Below are 16,200 nucleotides of genomic sequence, written 5' to 3'. Positions count from 1 at the left end.
AGCCTGGGTGCTTCACTGAGGGAAACACTTCACTTCTACTTTTGCAGTTGCTTGAGGACCTCTGCATATCTATTTAGGAGGATAAAACAGGTTCATGAACTAGGCACCTGTATCACTTTGTTAAAATCTGTGCTGTAGTCCTTGAATTATGTAAGTCTGAACTGGAAACAGAATTTGCCTGTATCTTAGTATTGTGGTTTTGGTTTTTTCCCTTCCATCCTCACCCCCCCTTCAGTGGGTTGTATCGCCTGCAGACAAAATTAAGTACGATGAGATCTTTGTGAAAACTGACAAGGACATGGATGGATTTGTGTCAGGTGTGGAAGCCAGAGAACTATTCCTGAAAACAGGGCTGCCTTCTGCTCTCCTTGCACATATCTGGTAGGTTTTTTTCCCTGTGACAGCTGTGTAGATGATGGCATAGTTCTCACTTCTTGCTCTGCTGACATTTCTGAAAGTGACATTTCTGTATATGATAGCATGGCCTTTGTATAATCAGTGATAACTTGCTTCTGCTCTGGGACAGAAATGGGTGGAAATCAGGTTTATGCCTGAACATAGATTGATACAAATACTGCACTTCAGCCATCCCTGTGTATTTAAGACATCACATAATTGCAGGTGTCTGATCACTGATTCTACCCATATACTGGGAAAGGAAATGGTTTCTATAAAACTGTTAGCATGCAAAATTTATGTCCCATCTCATTCTATGTCTTTCCTTACACCTATGTGTTCATTTAGCATTATTCATTACAGCAATGCCTTCATTACACTCACTGCTTTTTTAATTCTTTCCCTGCTATGGGCTGTTGCAGGCTGCTGTGATAGAAACAACTGTTTTTTTTCCCAAGTTATGGTTAACACAACTGCTGATTTAGGAAAATCAGGAAAATGTAAATAAACTTGTGTTGGTGTTGGTTCTGAAGGTGTTGCTAGTGACCTACAGCCTTGATTGTGCTTTTTACAAGAGCACAGCTGAGGGTCTCAACATGCAAAGTGAAAGTGGCTGTGTGTGTTTGCGTGTTGTTTCTTGTGTCTATTTTGTTTTAGAAAACAAGATACACCCTAGCAATTTTCACATTTGTAAATGACAGCAACTACACTAAATAGGGCTGTATTGGAAGAATGAGGATATTTTTATTTCATGTGCATCTCTGTACAGGGCTCTCTGTGACACCAAGGACTGCGGGAAGCTTTCAAAGGAACAGTTTGCTTTGGCTTTCTATTTAATTAATCAGAAGTTAACAAAGGGCATTGATCCACCTCAGGCTCTGACTCCAGAGATGATTCCACCTTCAGACAGGGGTGTCAGTGTACAGAAGGTAAGGATGGGTTCGGCATTTGCGGTGTAAATCTCAAACAAATAATGTTAATTTCAAAGGCTGCGCAGGAAGCAACATCAAGTGCTGGCATACCTTAAATTTATCATAATATCAGGAAGAAAACAAAACTTAGGTGCAAAGAATTGACAAAAAACTTCCATCCATATTTCAAAATGAAGCTATCATTTATTACACCTGCCAACCAAGCAAAGAGATCTTATGTTGGGAAAGCATTATTTTCTCTTTTGAAAGAATAATCCTTCTGCTGCCAATTTAAAGAAATTTGAGTTTCTATCTGAAGTGACATGCACAAGTTCATTGCTTTTCTCCTAATGTATTCAGTTACCTTTTTTACATCAATCTTTTTTTAATACATTTGGAAACAATGTAAACTAAAAGTTAAGAGTTATTTCAAGTTTTAAAAGTAAATGGCCCTGCTTTTTATAACTCACAGATCATTTAGATATCTTCATAGTCTATTGGCTGTCATCTATCTTAATCCAGCAGTGAGCTGTACCTCAGCTGTTCAATTTGTAGCTATCAAAATGGTAGAGGTCATCACAAATTCTAATGTGTTTTACACATCATGAAGTCTGATGTGAGTTACCTTTTCTTGGTTGTGCAATACATTGACCTAATTCTACAACTTTCTTAAACAGAATGAAAAATTCACACCTGGAAAAATGAAACTCAAAATTTGACACTACTTTTTTGAGTTTCTGTAACTGGTATCTAATTAGTTTTTACATTCTGTTTTTAAAAAGTAATTGCTTTATTTGCAACTCTACTAATCTTTTTTGTATGTTTGCTTTCCTTTCTATGTCTCTTTTCTAGTTTGGACTCTTTTTTCCATTCTGCACCACTCTGCTTTTCATCCTTATTATTCTGTCAGTTTGTTAACTCTGCTTTCTCAAGGTTAGAGAAACTTTGCTTTTCTAATATTTACTGTCTGTTGGTTTAATAATGAACATCCTTCTAAGACTCTCACATAGGCATGAATTAGCTCAGCATTTCTCTCAAGTGTCACTGTGTTTAGCAGTCTCAAGTTCTGCTGATTACAGTCTTGTTAATCCAGAATGACCCCAAGGTTCTCCCGTGAGCCCAGACTTCTGGGGCTGTTCCTGTTGGCTGCTTAAACTGTAAAGAGAAAATGCTGTGTCTTCCTGGTGAAACTGCAGGGGAAGTGGTGACAGAGTAGTAGTAGCCCAGTGTGGCATTTGGCAGTTGTCATTAGGATTAATACCCATGAGTTTTCTGAAGATATCACAGAAAATTTAGTGATTAGAAAGCATTAGATGAGCTCAGTGTTGGTTAATGCTGTTCTGTGGATGTAAGTTGATTTTATAAAACTCTCAAAGACATCAGTGTGTTTTTTTTTTCATTACTAACTTACGTGATGAGTAAGAATATTGTGTAAGAAGGTAAGTTAGCTTTCAATTAGCTCTGTAAATCCTTAACAAGAGGTTTTTTTACTAAATTGAGCTGAACCTCCAGCTCATTTTGAGCTTTTTCAAAAGAGGTGTTGTCTTGTTTATATGAAAGAACTTTTTTGTCCAAGATTATTGCTCAAAATTTGAACTCAAAGGATTGAGTCACTAGGCAGAGACAGGCTTTTTGCTGGTTTTCTTGATGTGGAGTGGCTTACATGGTTAAAAAAAACCCAAAACATGAACTTAGGCTTCGTCTTCTGAGTTGTTCTGTACAAAGGTGATAGCAGAAATATCAGTCAGTAAGTAAAATGGTATTCCATTGTTGCTGTGTTTCTTTACCTAGAACTGTTTGTAGTCATCACTTGCATGACAAGCCATAAAAATTAAACTTTTATGTAAGGTCCTCTCAAAGAATTTTGATGGAAATTTCCTTTTACTATGACTTTGAGTTTAAAACTGGAGGTGCTGTTTTACATGCATGTCACAGTCTAGTAATGGCAGCCTGTGGTTCTAACTTGTCCTTGTTAATATGTATATTGAAGCTAAAAGATGTTGGCTTTTATATTCCTGCCCCCCACCAGTTCTCCTGAACAATTGAAAATAGGATTGAGCTACATTTTCCTCAAGGTAGATGCTGGCATTAGTATGCGGAATTTCTTTAACTGGTGAAAGGAGGAGGCCTGGAAAAAAAAAAATTCTTGCAGCTAATATTTCCACATGTTCCTTCTATCCTTGTCCTAGGAGAAGTAAAAACCCCCATTGGAATACAATGATCAACTCTGCAAAACTCCTGAGTAATTCCTGTAGGACAGGGTTGAACATCATAGCTAGTTTGCCCATTTGAGAAGCTGTACACTAAGCAGTTTAAGAATAGTTGTATGGTTATAGGGTTTCTTTGTGTGCAGTTTTTGTTTATTTGTTTGTTTTGGTTTTTTTGTTGTTGTTTTTTTAAGTTCTCAGTTTATACCATTTGTGCTAGTAAAATATGCATGAATAGTCCATAGCTTTGCTGAATAATACTCTCAGCCACAGTGTGCTCACAGTTTAGGTGTTCATGGCTCTTGTTTTTTTAATTTCCCCACAGTATCAGTTTGAATAAACACATGGTTAATAGCATCTTGATTTATCTGTAGAGAAACTTAAGCATCTAAAAACTTCTGTATTATTTTGGGGGATCACTTGCCTTTTTTAATTACATTTATATACCTGTCCTCAGAATGTTATGTTTGTCCTGGATGACTTTATTCAAGACTTGAAGGAACTGATGTATTTATAGGATGTAGCTACAACGGCTGTTGCTTTCTAAGCATGTTCATGTTGTGACAAGGCACAGAAGTACAGCATTTGTAATTTCTGTCTTCAGCTTTTGTTCTGTATCCATTTATGTGTACTTTTTTTGAAACAAATCGTTTGTATTACAGTCGTTGTCTCATAAAGACATTAAGTAAATGGGAGCTCATGGGTGTAAGTTATCATATGACTTCGTATTATCAAAGTTTCATTGAGTATCTTGAGGTTCTGTTAAATCAGCTCAGTATTGCTTAAAGCCTGCAAATCAGTGTCAACATAAGGATCACCAAGGTGAAGAAATACAAAAGTAGTAAGCAAACCTCTCTCAAATGAACACTAGGAAACCACCTAAATATTAGCTGAAAGATAAGTCTGATTTTAGAACAAGATTGTATGTTTTTTTCTATGTTTAGGTAGTCCTGTGCTTTTGTGGAAGGGTTCTTCAAGGGTGTGCAGGAGTCAAACTCTCTTAGAATTGAGCTGTCTCCTTGCTTTGGCTGTATGTTGTGTTCTGCTCATACAGCATCTGTGCTCTTTTGGGGTTTCTAAGATTGAAGGTTTGAAATAAAATGCTACCAGCAGTTGTTACAAGAGGATAGCTCATGTTGCCACAAAAAGTAAAGTAATGTAGTAGTTGAACAGCATAAACTCTAGACTAACAGTGTTTATTTTTTATCTTTCAGAATACTCAAGTACCGAATTCTGTAGCAGATTTTTCTGCAATTAAAGAACTTGATACATTAAACAATGAAATTGTGGACCTGCAGAGGTACGTAAGGGAGGAATAGCCAGAGTTGCCTTGGATTCAGTTGTGCTATGTATTGTTCTTTAGAAAACAGTCCAGTGCATGAGAGAAGAGCAGGTGGTAATGCTCTGCTAAGTAAAGGGTCAGCATGTCTGTAGTACAGTGTGACACTGCTGCTCTCTGTTCACTCACATGAGTGCCTTTAATGACAGCAGGACTGTGAAGGGTCTGTCCCTCCTGCGTTCAGGATGTGTTTCAGAGAGGTGTGTATCTCAGCAACCCAACATGGAAATATTCTCCATTGTTCATCTTTATTGGCAGATGTGAATGGAGCAAATCCTTAGTCTGCTGGAACCATATATAAATGGTGTCAGTTGTCTTTTATTTGTAGAGGGCATTCCAAGGACTTGTTTTTGGTGGTAGTAAGAGAAGTAAGATAGAAAAGATCAGTAAGTATGCAGGATAGGGTGTGGGAAGCTGTGCATGAATCTCTGCTAGGGTTTTGATGAAGGCAAAGATGGGCATGCCTCTCATATAATAAAATAAACTGCTGGACTGAGAAAAATTATTTTGATGTCTGCAGACTCTTGGGTCCATTAATTATTTCTGAGGTAATGAAGACAACTTCAGGTGTTCAAGAAAATCAAATTAATATATTTTCTATGGTGTTGGTCATGCTCTTGAGACAGCAAGTATTTTTCTTCAGTGTTTTTCTTGTTACTATCATAAATCTACTGAAAATTCTATTAGGAACAGTAAATGCTCCTATTTTTTAAGTGCAGGTGCTTTGTCATGATGAAATCTGCCTCTCTAATTCATGTCACTTGTGGGAATGATTTAACTTGGCAGTGTGTCAGAGCACAGTCTGTTTCCTAAATGCATAAATATTTTTTCACTTCGCTTGCTTACTCTCTCTTATTACTCCCACTGCCTCCTTGCTTCTCCCTGCTCTGCCTGCACTGTTCTTCAGGTCATATTAATTCCAGTTTTGGACACTCATATTTATTAACCTGAAATAGGATTTGCAACTGTGTATATTTACTGTTGGTATCTTAGAGGGAAATAAATTGTTGGCTGACATGAATTTTTAGATGAAGTTGGTTTTCAGTAGGTGGGCTTGCAGCCTAACATGCAAGCCAGGCCGTTTGAGTCTGGTTTTCTTTTCTTACTGTGAGGTATGAAGGAACCATTAAAAAGTCACTACTTCCATTTCTTAAAGGGCAAATATACATTGACAATTATTGAAAAATTGAATACTAGATTGTTGAAGATAGGTTAGGGGCAACTCTTAGTGTGTATTTGTTTTTAGAAAGGGGAAATTGATATGATTTAGAGGTTCAGAACAGAATGGTATTAACAATGTGCTAAAGGTAGGAAATTTTTAATCTTTGGTAAATCCACATTTCTATTACAACTGGCGAAGTACACTTTCAGACTTGATAGTTGTCATATAAAAATGTAATTTAAACTGAAGTTATTTTTATTCATTATTTAACAAGACAGATTATTCAGCTGTTGGAGTCAATATATAAGAATTCTAGTCTCTGATTCCATTGAGAAGTGTCCAAGTGCTGCATTTTTGAGATCCACTAATAGAATTTGAATCTATTTTTGAAGCGCACTTCAGGAAAAAAAAGGCAGGAGAGGAAATGGCCAAAAGAATGACAATATGTGGAAAACAGCTTTTGGAGAGACTGAGCAAAGAATACAGAGGTGATGTCTTTGTGGCTCAGCAGTTTGTGTGGGAAAGACATCTAGTGACCCATAGCTTTGTTATTATTAATTTGATAAATACAGTGTCAGGAAGTTGAGGCTGAGGATCAATCAAGAATAAACTGCAGAACAATTAATAGGGAGGATAATACCCCTCTGATGGGGGGAATGATTTGCCTTGGGACATTGTGGAACCTGCACCATTTTGAGCCTGGTAACACTGCTGTCTCTAAATTCTCTTTCAGTTGCACTGTATTTTTAGAAAGCTATTTGAAGCTTTTCTTGATCAGCATGGTGGGAGGCTGGGCCAGATGTTCATAATATTCTTTTTTGAGCCGTAAAACCTTTTTCTTCACCAACAAACCCAGCTTTGTTTTGTTGCTTTCAAAATTAGTTACGGCCCACAAATTCACAGAATTTCTTCAAACTTTACTGACACTACATTGCTCTCTAAACATAAACAGTAGTTGGGCTTAACTTGGGATATCTCACCAGAGATGTCATCTTTCACATATGATGGGTAGCAACATTTAAATTATCTTTAATTATAAATCAGGTTAAAAGAACCATAAAGCTGGTAAAGTGGTCTCTCAATAGCAGTGAAAAAGCAAAACGTCCCCCAGAAAAACAGGACAATCTCTCCCTGCCATACACTTGCATCAAATCTTTGTTTCAAATTTCAGACATCTACATCACTTAGCAAAGCAAAGAACTTTAATGTAGGATGAATAATTTCTTCTCAACCTCTGGTTTGGAAGTAGTTGAACTGTTGCAGCAGAAGAGGTTGTGAGTAACAAATGTTAGAAGAAACAAGGCAAACCCTTGGCATATTTTCTAGTATTGCCAAATTAAAGTACTACTATATTAGGAATTCCCAAAACTACAGATGAATGTGAAAATAAGAAATATTGGGCAGCTATGAGTGTAGATAATCCTACCAGCTCTGTGAGTAGTCATCATCTTATTATGGAAAAGAGCTGTGATTTTTTTGCTTTTGTATCTAAGGTGATTCAGCCTGGCCAGGGTTGAATGTTTGGCTTGAGCACCTCTGCTGACATGGGGACTTTGCAGTTCTCAGCTATGACAGATATTTGCAGTGTGCTGACTCCCATTGATAAATTACTCCATTCACAAATTAGTATTAAATTTAGGGATTTAGTAAAGCATGAAGCATCTGTATGGGAGAAACCATCTATTAGTCATTGCTTTTAGTTTATTTGATATGAGGTTCTCCTGACCTATTAAAATGCATAGGGAAATTGTATTGCTTTCAAAAATGGACTTGAATTGGTTACAAGTGTCCTTTGTTGGCAAGACCACAGTTCTTTTTGGGCTGTTTTTTGGATGTAGTTAAGGGACTTTATGATCCAGGAAATCTGTCATATCCAGTAAATCAATTTTGTTACTTGTTTTTGGTTCTTTCAGTTGCTGAGTATTCCTACAGGGGCATAGCAAGATAGTTTGTAAAAGAAATAGAGGCATTCAGAAGAATTGGTGAATTAGTGGGTCTGCGTTGTCTTTTCTTTGAAACAAAGAGACATTTCTGGGGGGAGGAGGGGATGTGTTATGTGCAGACTATATACACTCAGCTTGTTTTCTTTTGCCTGAGACTGCTGCCTAAGCTTTTCTTGTTCTGCCTGACAATACTTCTTTCACTTGATTCTTTCCAATTCATTGTTTGTGCTGTGATTTGGCTCATGGAAGTGCCAGTGGGTGGGTGTTATATCCTGTTGCTTAGTCCAGATTGCAAGGATTGAGGTACCTGGCTTGTGCTGAAATACAAAGGGAGTGATCTGCATCTCTGACAGTCCTAGGCACATCAGTGACAGTAATGTGGAAAGGCTCTATATTGACCACACACACCTGCTTGCAGTTCTATTTCTTGCTCAGTTTTCCTGCCCCATCAGGAAAAAAAACAAGTATTTGTTTTTCTACCCTCTTTTATCATCAGTCAGGAAGAATATAAATGAATGTTTGCTGTGCATGATGGGTGTTAGAGGGCTTGGAGGTATTTTTCAGCCTGATTTGTACAGAGATCTTTAGAAGTGCTTTATTGAGACCTTTGTTCATGGAAAGGTAAGGAAGCCAAAGCAACAGAGCTTGTTTCAAGCCTGTGTTGCAGTGCTTTAAATAGCTGAGTACAACTATGCTACAGATGCTTATTGAGCTAGAGGAGCTTGCTGTAGCTTTGATTGAAAAGGTAAAGGTTTTTTTAGAACTTCCAGTTTCTGATGAATGGAGAGTGAGGAATTTTATGAAAGTTGAAGGATCACACTTAACAGAATAAATAGCCTTGGTCTTCAGAATTCCTCTTTCCACATCTTTTCTTTTCCTTCCATTTAAATGTCCCCTTCGGGCATAATCAGGAAGTTGCTCTTGAATCACATAATGAGAAAAATAATAGCAGAAGATAACCTATAGTAATTATTTGTCAGAGCAAATGTTCATTTAAGATCTGACATCTGGGTTCTTTTTATTTTCCATTGTGTGTGGTTTAGCAGTAAACAAAACTTTCTCAGCTTGAGTAAAGAGATCTTAGAGTAGACCTGTTTACTTCAACACAGAAATACTTTCTTCTGTATCAAATAAGAGTAAACAAATAAATAGTTTTAGATTGATTAACAATCTGCTGCTGTTAAACTATGAAGATTCTTAATTTCGGTTTATATCAGTAATACAACTTAATAGCTTTTCACTCTAGCATTTCATTTAGAAATGTTAGGTTTATTGTTAAAATTCTAGCTTCAGTGTGTTTGTTGGTTTATTAACAGAGTCCTGTAAATAAAGTAAATATCTGTAGAAGATTGTGTAAAAACTGTAATGCTTAATGTTTTTCTGCATCTGTGAAAGGAGAAAAGATTCCATATGCTGTCTAGAGAGAAACACTCATGATTTTTTTTGTAACAGTAACACTTCTGAGTTCTGTGGGATTTTTCCCTTAAAGCTATTGTTACATCTGACTGATGATAATTTATTGGTAATAATTCCCCTGTTATCAGCAGTCACTTAAACTTAAATAAATGTCTGTAGAGGCAGGCTTGATATGACACAGCAAATCACTCCATGTGGAGTGTCTGAGCAGATCGTGATTCCAGCAAGCCAGGCCAACCTTCCTGCTCCTGCCTGAGCTTCCCAACAGACAGGTCCAAAATCTGACAGGCAAAGGGCATTAATGGCTCTATTGGCCTGTGGGAGTGTTCCCTGGCTGCTGTGGGCACAGGCATTGCTGTGTTTGCAGGGGTTAATAGATGGAATCTGATGCAATCCCTCCCACTTTTCCTAGCAGTTTTCATTAGACAAGTGCTCCATAGCAACAGTGAGATCACTGGAGACAGTATTTCATTGATTTCTGCCTCCCGCCCCCTTCCATTTTTGAGCCATTCTTATCACTGGAGTGCAGTTGGTGGAAAGACAAGGGGGTTTATGTAGAACACTTATGTGGGCTTCTGTCTTGTAAATAATTTGGAAAGCAGAAATCCTTCACATCTTTTGTGTTTAATGTTTCACTATGTATTTAAAGAGAGATACAGGCTTAGGGGGCTGGATAACGGTACCTGCTGTAGCTGATGTTCTTAAGTATTCTTGCATTGTTTGCTGGTCTTCCAGGGAAAAGAATAATGTAGAGCAAGACCTGAAGGAGAAAGAAGATGCCATCAAGCAGAGGACAAGTGAAGTCCAGGTAAATAAAATAATAATTTATTGTTCAGACACCTGATATTGCACCATGTGCTGTTTTAATGACAGTGGGATTACTGAGTCTTTAGATCACATCACTTGTCAGTAAAAAGAAAAAAAGATTGGTGGCTAAGAAAAAGAATGTACTTTGAAATGTATTTTCTACATAATTTTGGGCTTGTGTAGGTGTGTATGTTTATATAATGTGCAAGCCCCTATAGGATATATAGCATGCATGGAGTTTTAAATGAAAAATATTTCAAATGAATAGATTTTTCTTTCTATCTTTCTTTCTTTTTTTTTTTTTTTTAAGCAAGACTATCTACTGTGTAATTAAAACTAAAGAGGACACTGTAGCACTGTAAATTAATTAATAAACTTAAGTGGCTGAATTAAAAGGGCTTGTATATAGGGCTGCTTCTTAAAAGGCGCAGTAATTACCAGCTGGGGAGAAATGTTGCCTCAAGTTAATTTTGCCTTAATATAAGTGAATTTTAAAAGGAATCTGTTGATTTTTATTTGAAAGGATGATACTGAATTTTTTGAATATCTGAAGATTTAAATTTGCAAGTGTTTTGCAGACGTTAAAAATTATGCAGTCAGCATCAGTGTTTAGAGTGCTGACAGACTGGCCAAGCTCTGAATTAAATATTGCAAAGCAATATTTCCATTACATTTTCAGTTGCTGTTTAAAAAAAAATCTTCAGTGTGATAACTGACCACTTATATTTATTTTTAAATTTATTTTAAGAATCTATTGTTTTTCTTAATCTTTACTTAAGAGCAAATAATGCAAGATTTTGGCATTTCAATTTCAGTTGGCCTGAAAAGGAGCTAATGTGTTACAAGAGTTGTGAATTTTGTGCAGGGATATTTAATATCCTAGGAGTCTGGATGATAATTAATAGTGTGACCTTTGAGGAGATAATCAGATGCTGGCCTGTTGGTCATGCTGGCAGCAGCTCCAGCAGCTGCAGGAATGCGTGTGGAAGTTGCCCATGCCTGTGCTCCACAGTCGTTCCCCTCCCCACCCTGCAGATTCCCTTTCCCACTCTTCACAGAATTCTCAGGGGTATTCTTGGCTTTGCACACAAGATTATTTTGTTGGTGTCTTCTGGAATCTGTGTTTGTTCATATGAGGGTTGAGTTCTCTGGTGCCTTTGCACAAAAGGTTTTTAAGCTTGATAAAAACCTTACCTTGAATGTTACAGTGTCATCCATGTGTGTTTGATAGGCTGTGGCATCACAGAATCCCCATAGTCTCTGTATCCTGAGCAGTTGTGTTGGGAGCAGCTGTCTCAGGTTTTTAACCTGTTAGTGGTCACACAAGGTGTTTGTTAGATATAGTTACAGGGTTCTGTCAGTCTGCAGAAAAGGAACAATCTCTTACTGGCGTGTCAGAAAAACGAGAAACCTCCAGGATCAAACAGGAAATGGCTGCAGCATTTATTTAATCTGGTAGCCCTTTACCTTTTCCTATTTCTGACTGGTGGAGGACCTCCATGTTTCAACAAACTTTCTAGAACTTCAGAGAATAATGTGATGGACTAAGGATGTCTTTGCCTTGTGTTTTCTTCTGGTTTTATTCTAATGAGGACATTTCTAAAGATGGTCTACAAAACCAGTTTGCTCTAACCTGCCTCCTTGCTTAAGCTAGCTTTGTGGCAGGACAATTCAGTTTCTGATACCAGAATTCCTTCCACAGACTTATTTGTAATCTTAAATAAAGCCATGGTCAGTGATCAATCAAACTGATTTGTATAGGAGGAGGGAAAGAATGACAGTTTTTTCTTCTGTAAAATAATTTTGATACTGTGTACATTGGTACTAAAAAGCAAAGGCAAAAAAAGAGTTGTAAGGAAGATATAGCATATTGATGTGGTTTAATGTGCTTGTTAGAGTATCAGCTCTTTAGTAGCAGAGACTAAGGGGTGTTTCCTCAAAGTTAGGTGCACCAAGTATCCCTCAGAATTGGATTTTCATTTTCCCTGTTGCAGTGCACCAATGCCATTAGAAAGTGAGTGAAGTTATACTTTTCTGTCCTCTTGCAGGTTTAACATTTTCTAGCACATGAATTGTCTTGGGAAGGACAGACTGGCAAGCTATTAAATCCATTGTCCATGGAAATATGGATTCCTAACCTTTCCTTATCCTACACTATATTGGCATAAAGAGTTACAATGATCATAAATCTAATACAAGGATTACTTTTACAAACAGAATGCCAGTTTGTAACACCTCAAGTACCTCAGTGGTTTTCATTTAGAACCTCATTCAGTGCTTGAACATTAAGATGTTACTTCTTTGCTGAAGGGTGGTCTTTGAAGATTATTTGGAGTCTGGTTTACTTCATGAAGAGGCATCTTAGAGTATTATAGCCAGTTTTGTGTGTTGTATTTACTCCAGGTTTTAATTCTGGAGAGGTTAGGTGCATATGTGAAGGAAAACCAGCACGGGTTTTGGATTTGGTTGAGTTTTTTCCTTCTTTCCTCTTCTGGCAGCCATCAGGCTTAGTTAGCTCTCTTCAGTGCTTCTCTACTGCTGTGCCTAGGACAGACAAAAGTGGAGGTGGTCTATATTTAGCTTATGTGGATGTGAATTCTTACTTCCTTTAGAGAAAAGGAGGCTGAAGTCTCTTTAAGCTGTTACTTTTTTCCTCCACTGCTTGTGTTAAGTGTCAGCTGATCCTTGCTTTTCAAAGCCATGTGAAAATGAATGGATCAAGAGTGTCCCAATTATCCAAGTCAGTAGCTGCTCTAAGAGCTTTTTGTGTGTGTGTGCTGGTTTTCCTCTCATGGGTTAGAAATAACCAGTATTTTTCCAAGTCTGACTGCTGTATACTGACATATACTTCTACTGAAATTCAAATTCAGTTTGGAGGGTTTTTATGGGGGGCGTTTTGTGTTTTGGTTTGAGAGATATTTTTGCACAGTTTTTGATTTTTAGTAGTGGTTGATTTTTAACGTAGAAGCATCTGTGATGTATCTTTGCGTAGCCCTCCAGTTGCCTTGAGGTTACCTAATTCCCCAGCATCTGACTGCTGCACCATATGCCTTTCTATTCCTATCTGGCTTTTGGTCCTCATTATGTGGAGGTGTTAGCACACAACACATGGATTAACTGTCTCCCTCACCAAAAAGAACCCAAACAAAACACACCTAGAAAAGGGGAGCAGGATTGTAGCTTAGAGCAACACACTAATGTCTGATCCAATCAGAATTTCGTGTTTGCTTATTTTCTTATCCTCCTTAATTTTTTTTGTTCTCTGTTCATTTTTCACTGTTGTTGATGATTCTTCCTGAAATTGCTGCTTTTTCTCAGAAAGGCTGCAATCTTCTCATTTTATCTAATACTTTTCCTTTTGTATTAATCCTTTTTGATCTCCCTGTAATATGTCTTCCTCTTGACTTTGATGATTCTTTCTTCTTCCTAATTTCTTTCCTTGACATGTTTTTCAGTGTTATCTCTGCAGCTTGTTGAAGTATAACCATTCCTGTTGCTCAAAAACGAGCTAATTATTTTAAGATGCTACTTAACGTACTTAAGACACAAGACACATACTTGCTGTTCTTTCATGAATCAAAATATTCCATATGTCGTGTATGAAATGTGCATTTTTTACCTGTACTGCTACAGACAACGTAAGTTTTTTGCTGATTTTTGCAAAACTCGGGGAAGAAATGCCCTAGGAGGCAGAGCATTTGGGCTAATGGTCTTTCACCATTTCATCAAAACAGTTCTTATTTTTGGCCATATGTTTTTAAAGGTGGCAGGAGCAGAATAAAGGATTTCTATTATCACAAAATCCCATACTGCTTTGGGTTGGAAGGGGCCTCAAAGCCCATCTCATTCCAGCCCCCTGCCATGGGCAGGGACACCTTCCACTATCCCAGGTTGCTCCAAGCCCCATTCAGCCTGGCCTTGGACACTTCCAGGGATGGGGCAGTCACAGCTTCTCTGGGCAACCTGTGCCATGGCCTCAGCACCCTCAAAGTGAAGGATTTCTTACTAATATCCCATCTAAATCTGCCCTCTGTCAGTGTGAAGCCACTCCCTTGTGTCCTGTAATTCCATGTCATGATAAAACTTCCATTTCCAACTTTCTTGCAAGCTCTTTTTAGTCCGTAGAAGGGGCTTTAAGATCTCCCTGGAGCCTTCACTTCTCCAGGGTGAACAACCCCAGCTCTCTCAGCTTGACTTGATAGCAGAGGTATTCCTGCCCTCTGACCATCTTCATGGACTCCTCTGGACTCACTCCACCAGGTCCATGTTCTTAATGAGAAACTCAGTAAAACACAGCGCTAAAGCACAGGACAGAGACACTGCAGCAGCCTGAATAAAGAGAGCTTCAAAATTCAAAATGAAAACCTGAACACGCTGTGAGGAAAACAGTTCAACTGTCTGTTGGTGTATGATCTCAATACTTCAGTGAGATTTGTTTTACTGAAGAAAAGCAAAGGCAACCAGCCTGATTATTTTCATGTCATTGAATTAAAATCTGAGAGTACTTGCTTGTCTGATATCCATGCGGGCTTCTGGTAGATAAGTTGTTGATACTTGAAATCTGGGTCAGCACTGCAGCTTGTACTGTGGAATTTAGTGGTTAGGGGGAGAGAGGGAACAAATGTCAAGCTGATGTGTTTTATTTCAGGATCTTCAGGATGAAGTGAAGCGGGAGAGCAGTAATCTGCAAAAGCTGCAAGCTCAGAAACAGGAAGCACAGGAAACCCTTAATGATCTTGATGAGCAGAAGGCCAAGTTGGAAGAACAGCTTAATGACATCAGGCAGAAGTGTGCAGAGGAGGCCCATTTGGTAAGGTCTGGTGGCCAGTGCCCTTGGGAAGAGTAAATGCCTAGTCTTGAAGAACTCAGCCTTGCAGAGTTACAGTTGTTGGGGCAGGAGAAAAAAGCTTTAATGAATAAATAGCCTGAGTGTCAAGGCTTTGTGACCAACAGAGCATAGGAAATACATCACTTGCTTCAGTGTTCCTAATGTAGTGTCTGTGTCAACAAACATATTGAGATGTACTTGCACACAAAGCAGTTATCAAAATTATGATACAATATAAATGTAGTTAGAACCACTAATTACTAGGACTGATTTCTTAGTGGTTGAAAAAATATAATCTTACGTAATTTTTTTTCTAACATAAGGCTATTGTGTTTCTTTAAGGTCTGAAATTATCATTTCAATACTAGAAATATCTGTGTTGGTCAGAAGAACAGCTAAAATACTCTGGTTTTATTGAGACCAGTAGAGAATTAACTGTTCATTTGGGTATGATCTATTATCTCTGCAATACCTATGAGATTTTTTACTTTTTTTCTGCCCATAAATAATAGTATTTGGATGTGTTGTTCGGGTTTTTGGGTGTGGGTCTTGGTTGGTTTTTTTTACTTGAAATATTGTTCATGCTTTAGATTGCCATGCTGAAGGCTGAAATAACAAGCCAGGAATCAAAGATTTCAGCGTATGAAGATGAACTGACCAAAGCCCAAGAGGAGCTGAGTCGCCTGCAGCAAGAAACTGCAGAGCTTGAGCAATGCATAGAGTCTGGGAAAGCACAGCTGGGACCTCTTCAGCAACATCTGCAGGATTCACAACAGGAAATCAATTCAGTAAGGCAGCGTGAAAGACCCACCCCCCCAAAAAATATTTTGAGTTGGCAACCTTTAGTGTGGTTTGCCTTAAGGGGAAGGCGTTGTTTCCTTTTTTCTTCACTGTTTGTTCATGTCTTTAGTTACTTACACGTGTGTTCTGTGCTAGTAGTTGTTAGGATTTTTAGAAGCTGACTTAAGTCACTCAAGTTACTTACTGGTCTTTCTCCAAGTTTATTAATTAAATGGATTAATTTATTTCACTCCATAAATAATTTGTTGTAATATAATGGATGAAAAATGGGTAATGCAGACTTAAATTCTGTATGTCCAGTAGTTATTTAAGTTTTCATCTTCCATGTTCTGGGGCATGCTATCACTGTTCTTTAATTGATTTGAAGATGGTATAAAATTACTGATAGTA

General features: G+C 37.8%; 1 protein-coding gene across 43 annotated transcripts in view; it reads left to right on the top strand.

The window, feature by feature from the left end:
• Positions 1-16,200, top strand: part of EPS15 (epidermal growth factor receptor pathway substrate 15) — a 65,891-nt gene that overhangs the window by 34,353 nt on the left and 15,338 nt on the right. For all 43 annotated transcript variants that reach the window (XM_086842113.1, XM_086842111.1, XM_086842123.1 and 40 more), the window contains 6 exons: positions 236-381; positions 1,166-1,325; positions 4,729-4,814; positions 10,110-10,182; positions 14,830-14,991; positions 15,600-15,797. In XM_086842113.1, coding sequence (XP_086698239.1) covers positions 236-381; positions 1,166-1,325; positions 4,729-4,814; positions 10,110-10,182; positions 14,830-14,991; positions 15,600-15,797 — 825 coding nt within the window. The remainder of the gene's footprint in view (positions 1-235; positions 382-1,165; positions 1,326-4,728; positions 4,815-10,109; positions 10,183-14,829; positions 14,992-15,599; positions 15,798-16,200) is intronic.

This window comes from Cyanistes caeruleus, chromosome 9 (assembly GCF_971803275.1).
Source record: "Cyanistes caeruleus chromosome 9, bCyaCae1.hap1.1, whole genome shotgun sequence".
NCBI lineage: Eukaryota > Metazoa > Chordata > Aves > Passeriformes > Paridae > Cyanistes > Cyanistes caeruleus.
The sequence above is the reverse complement of the archived record's forward strand: the minus strand, read 5'-3'. Positions and strand labels throughout refer to the sequence as shown.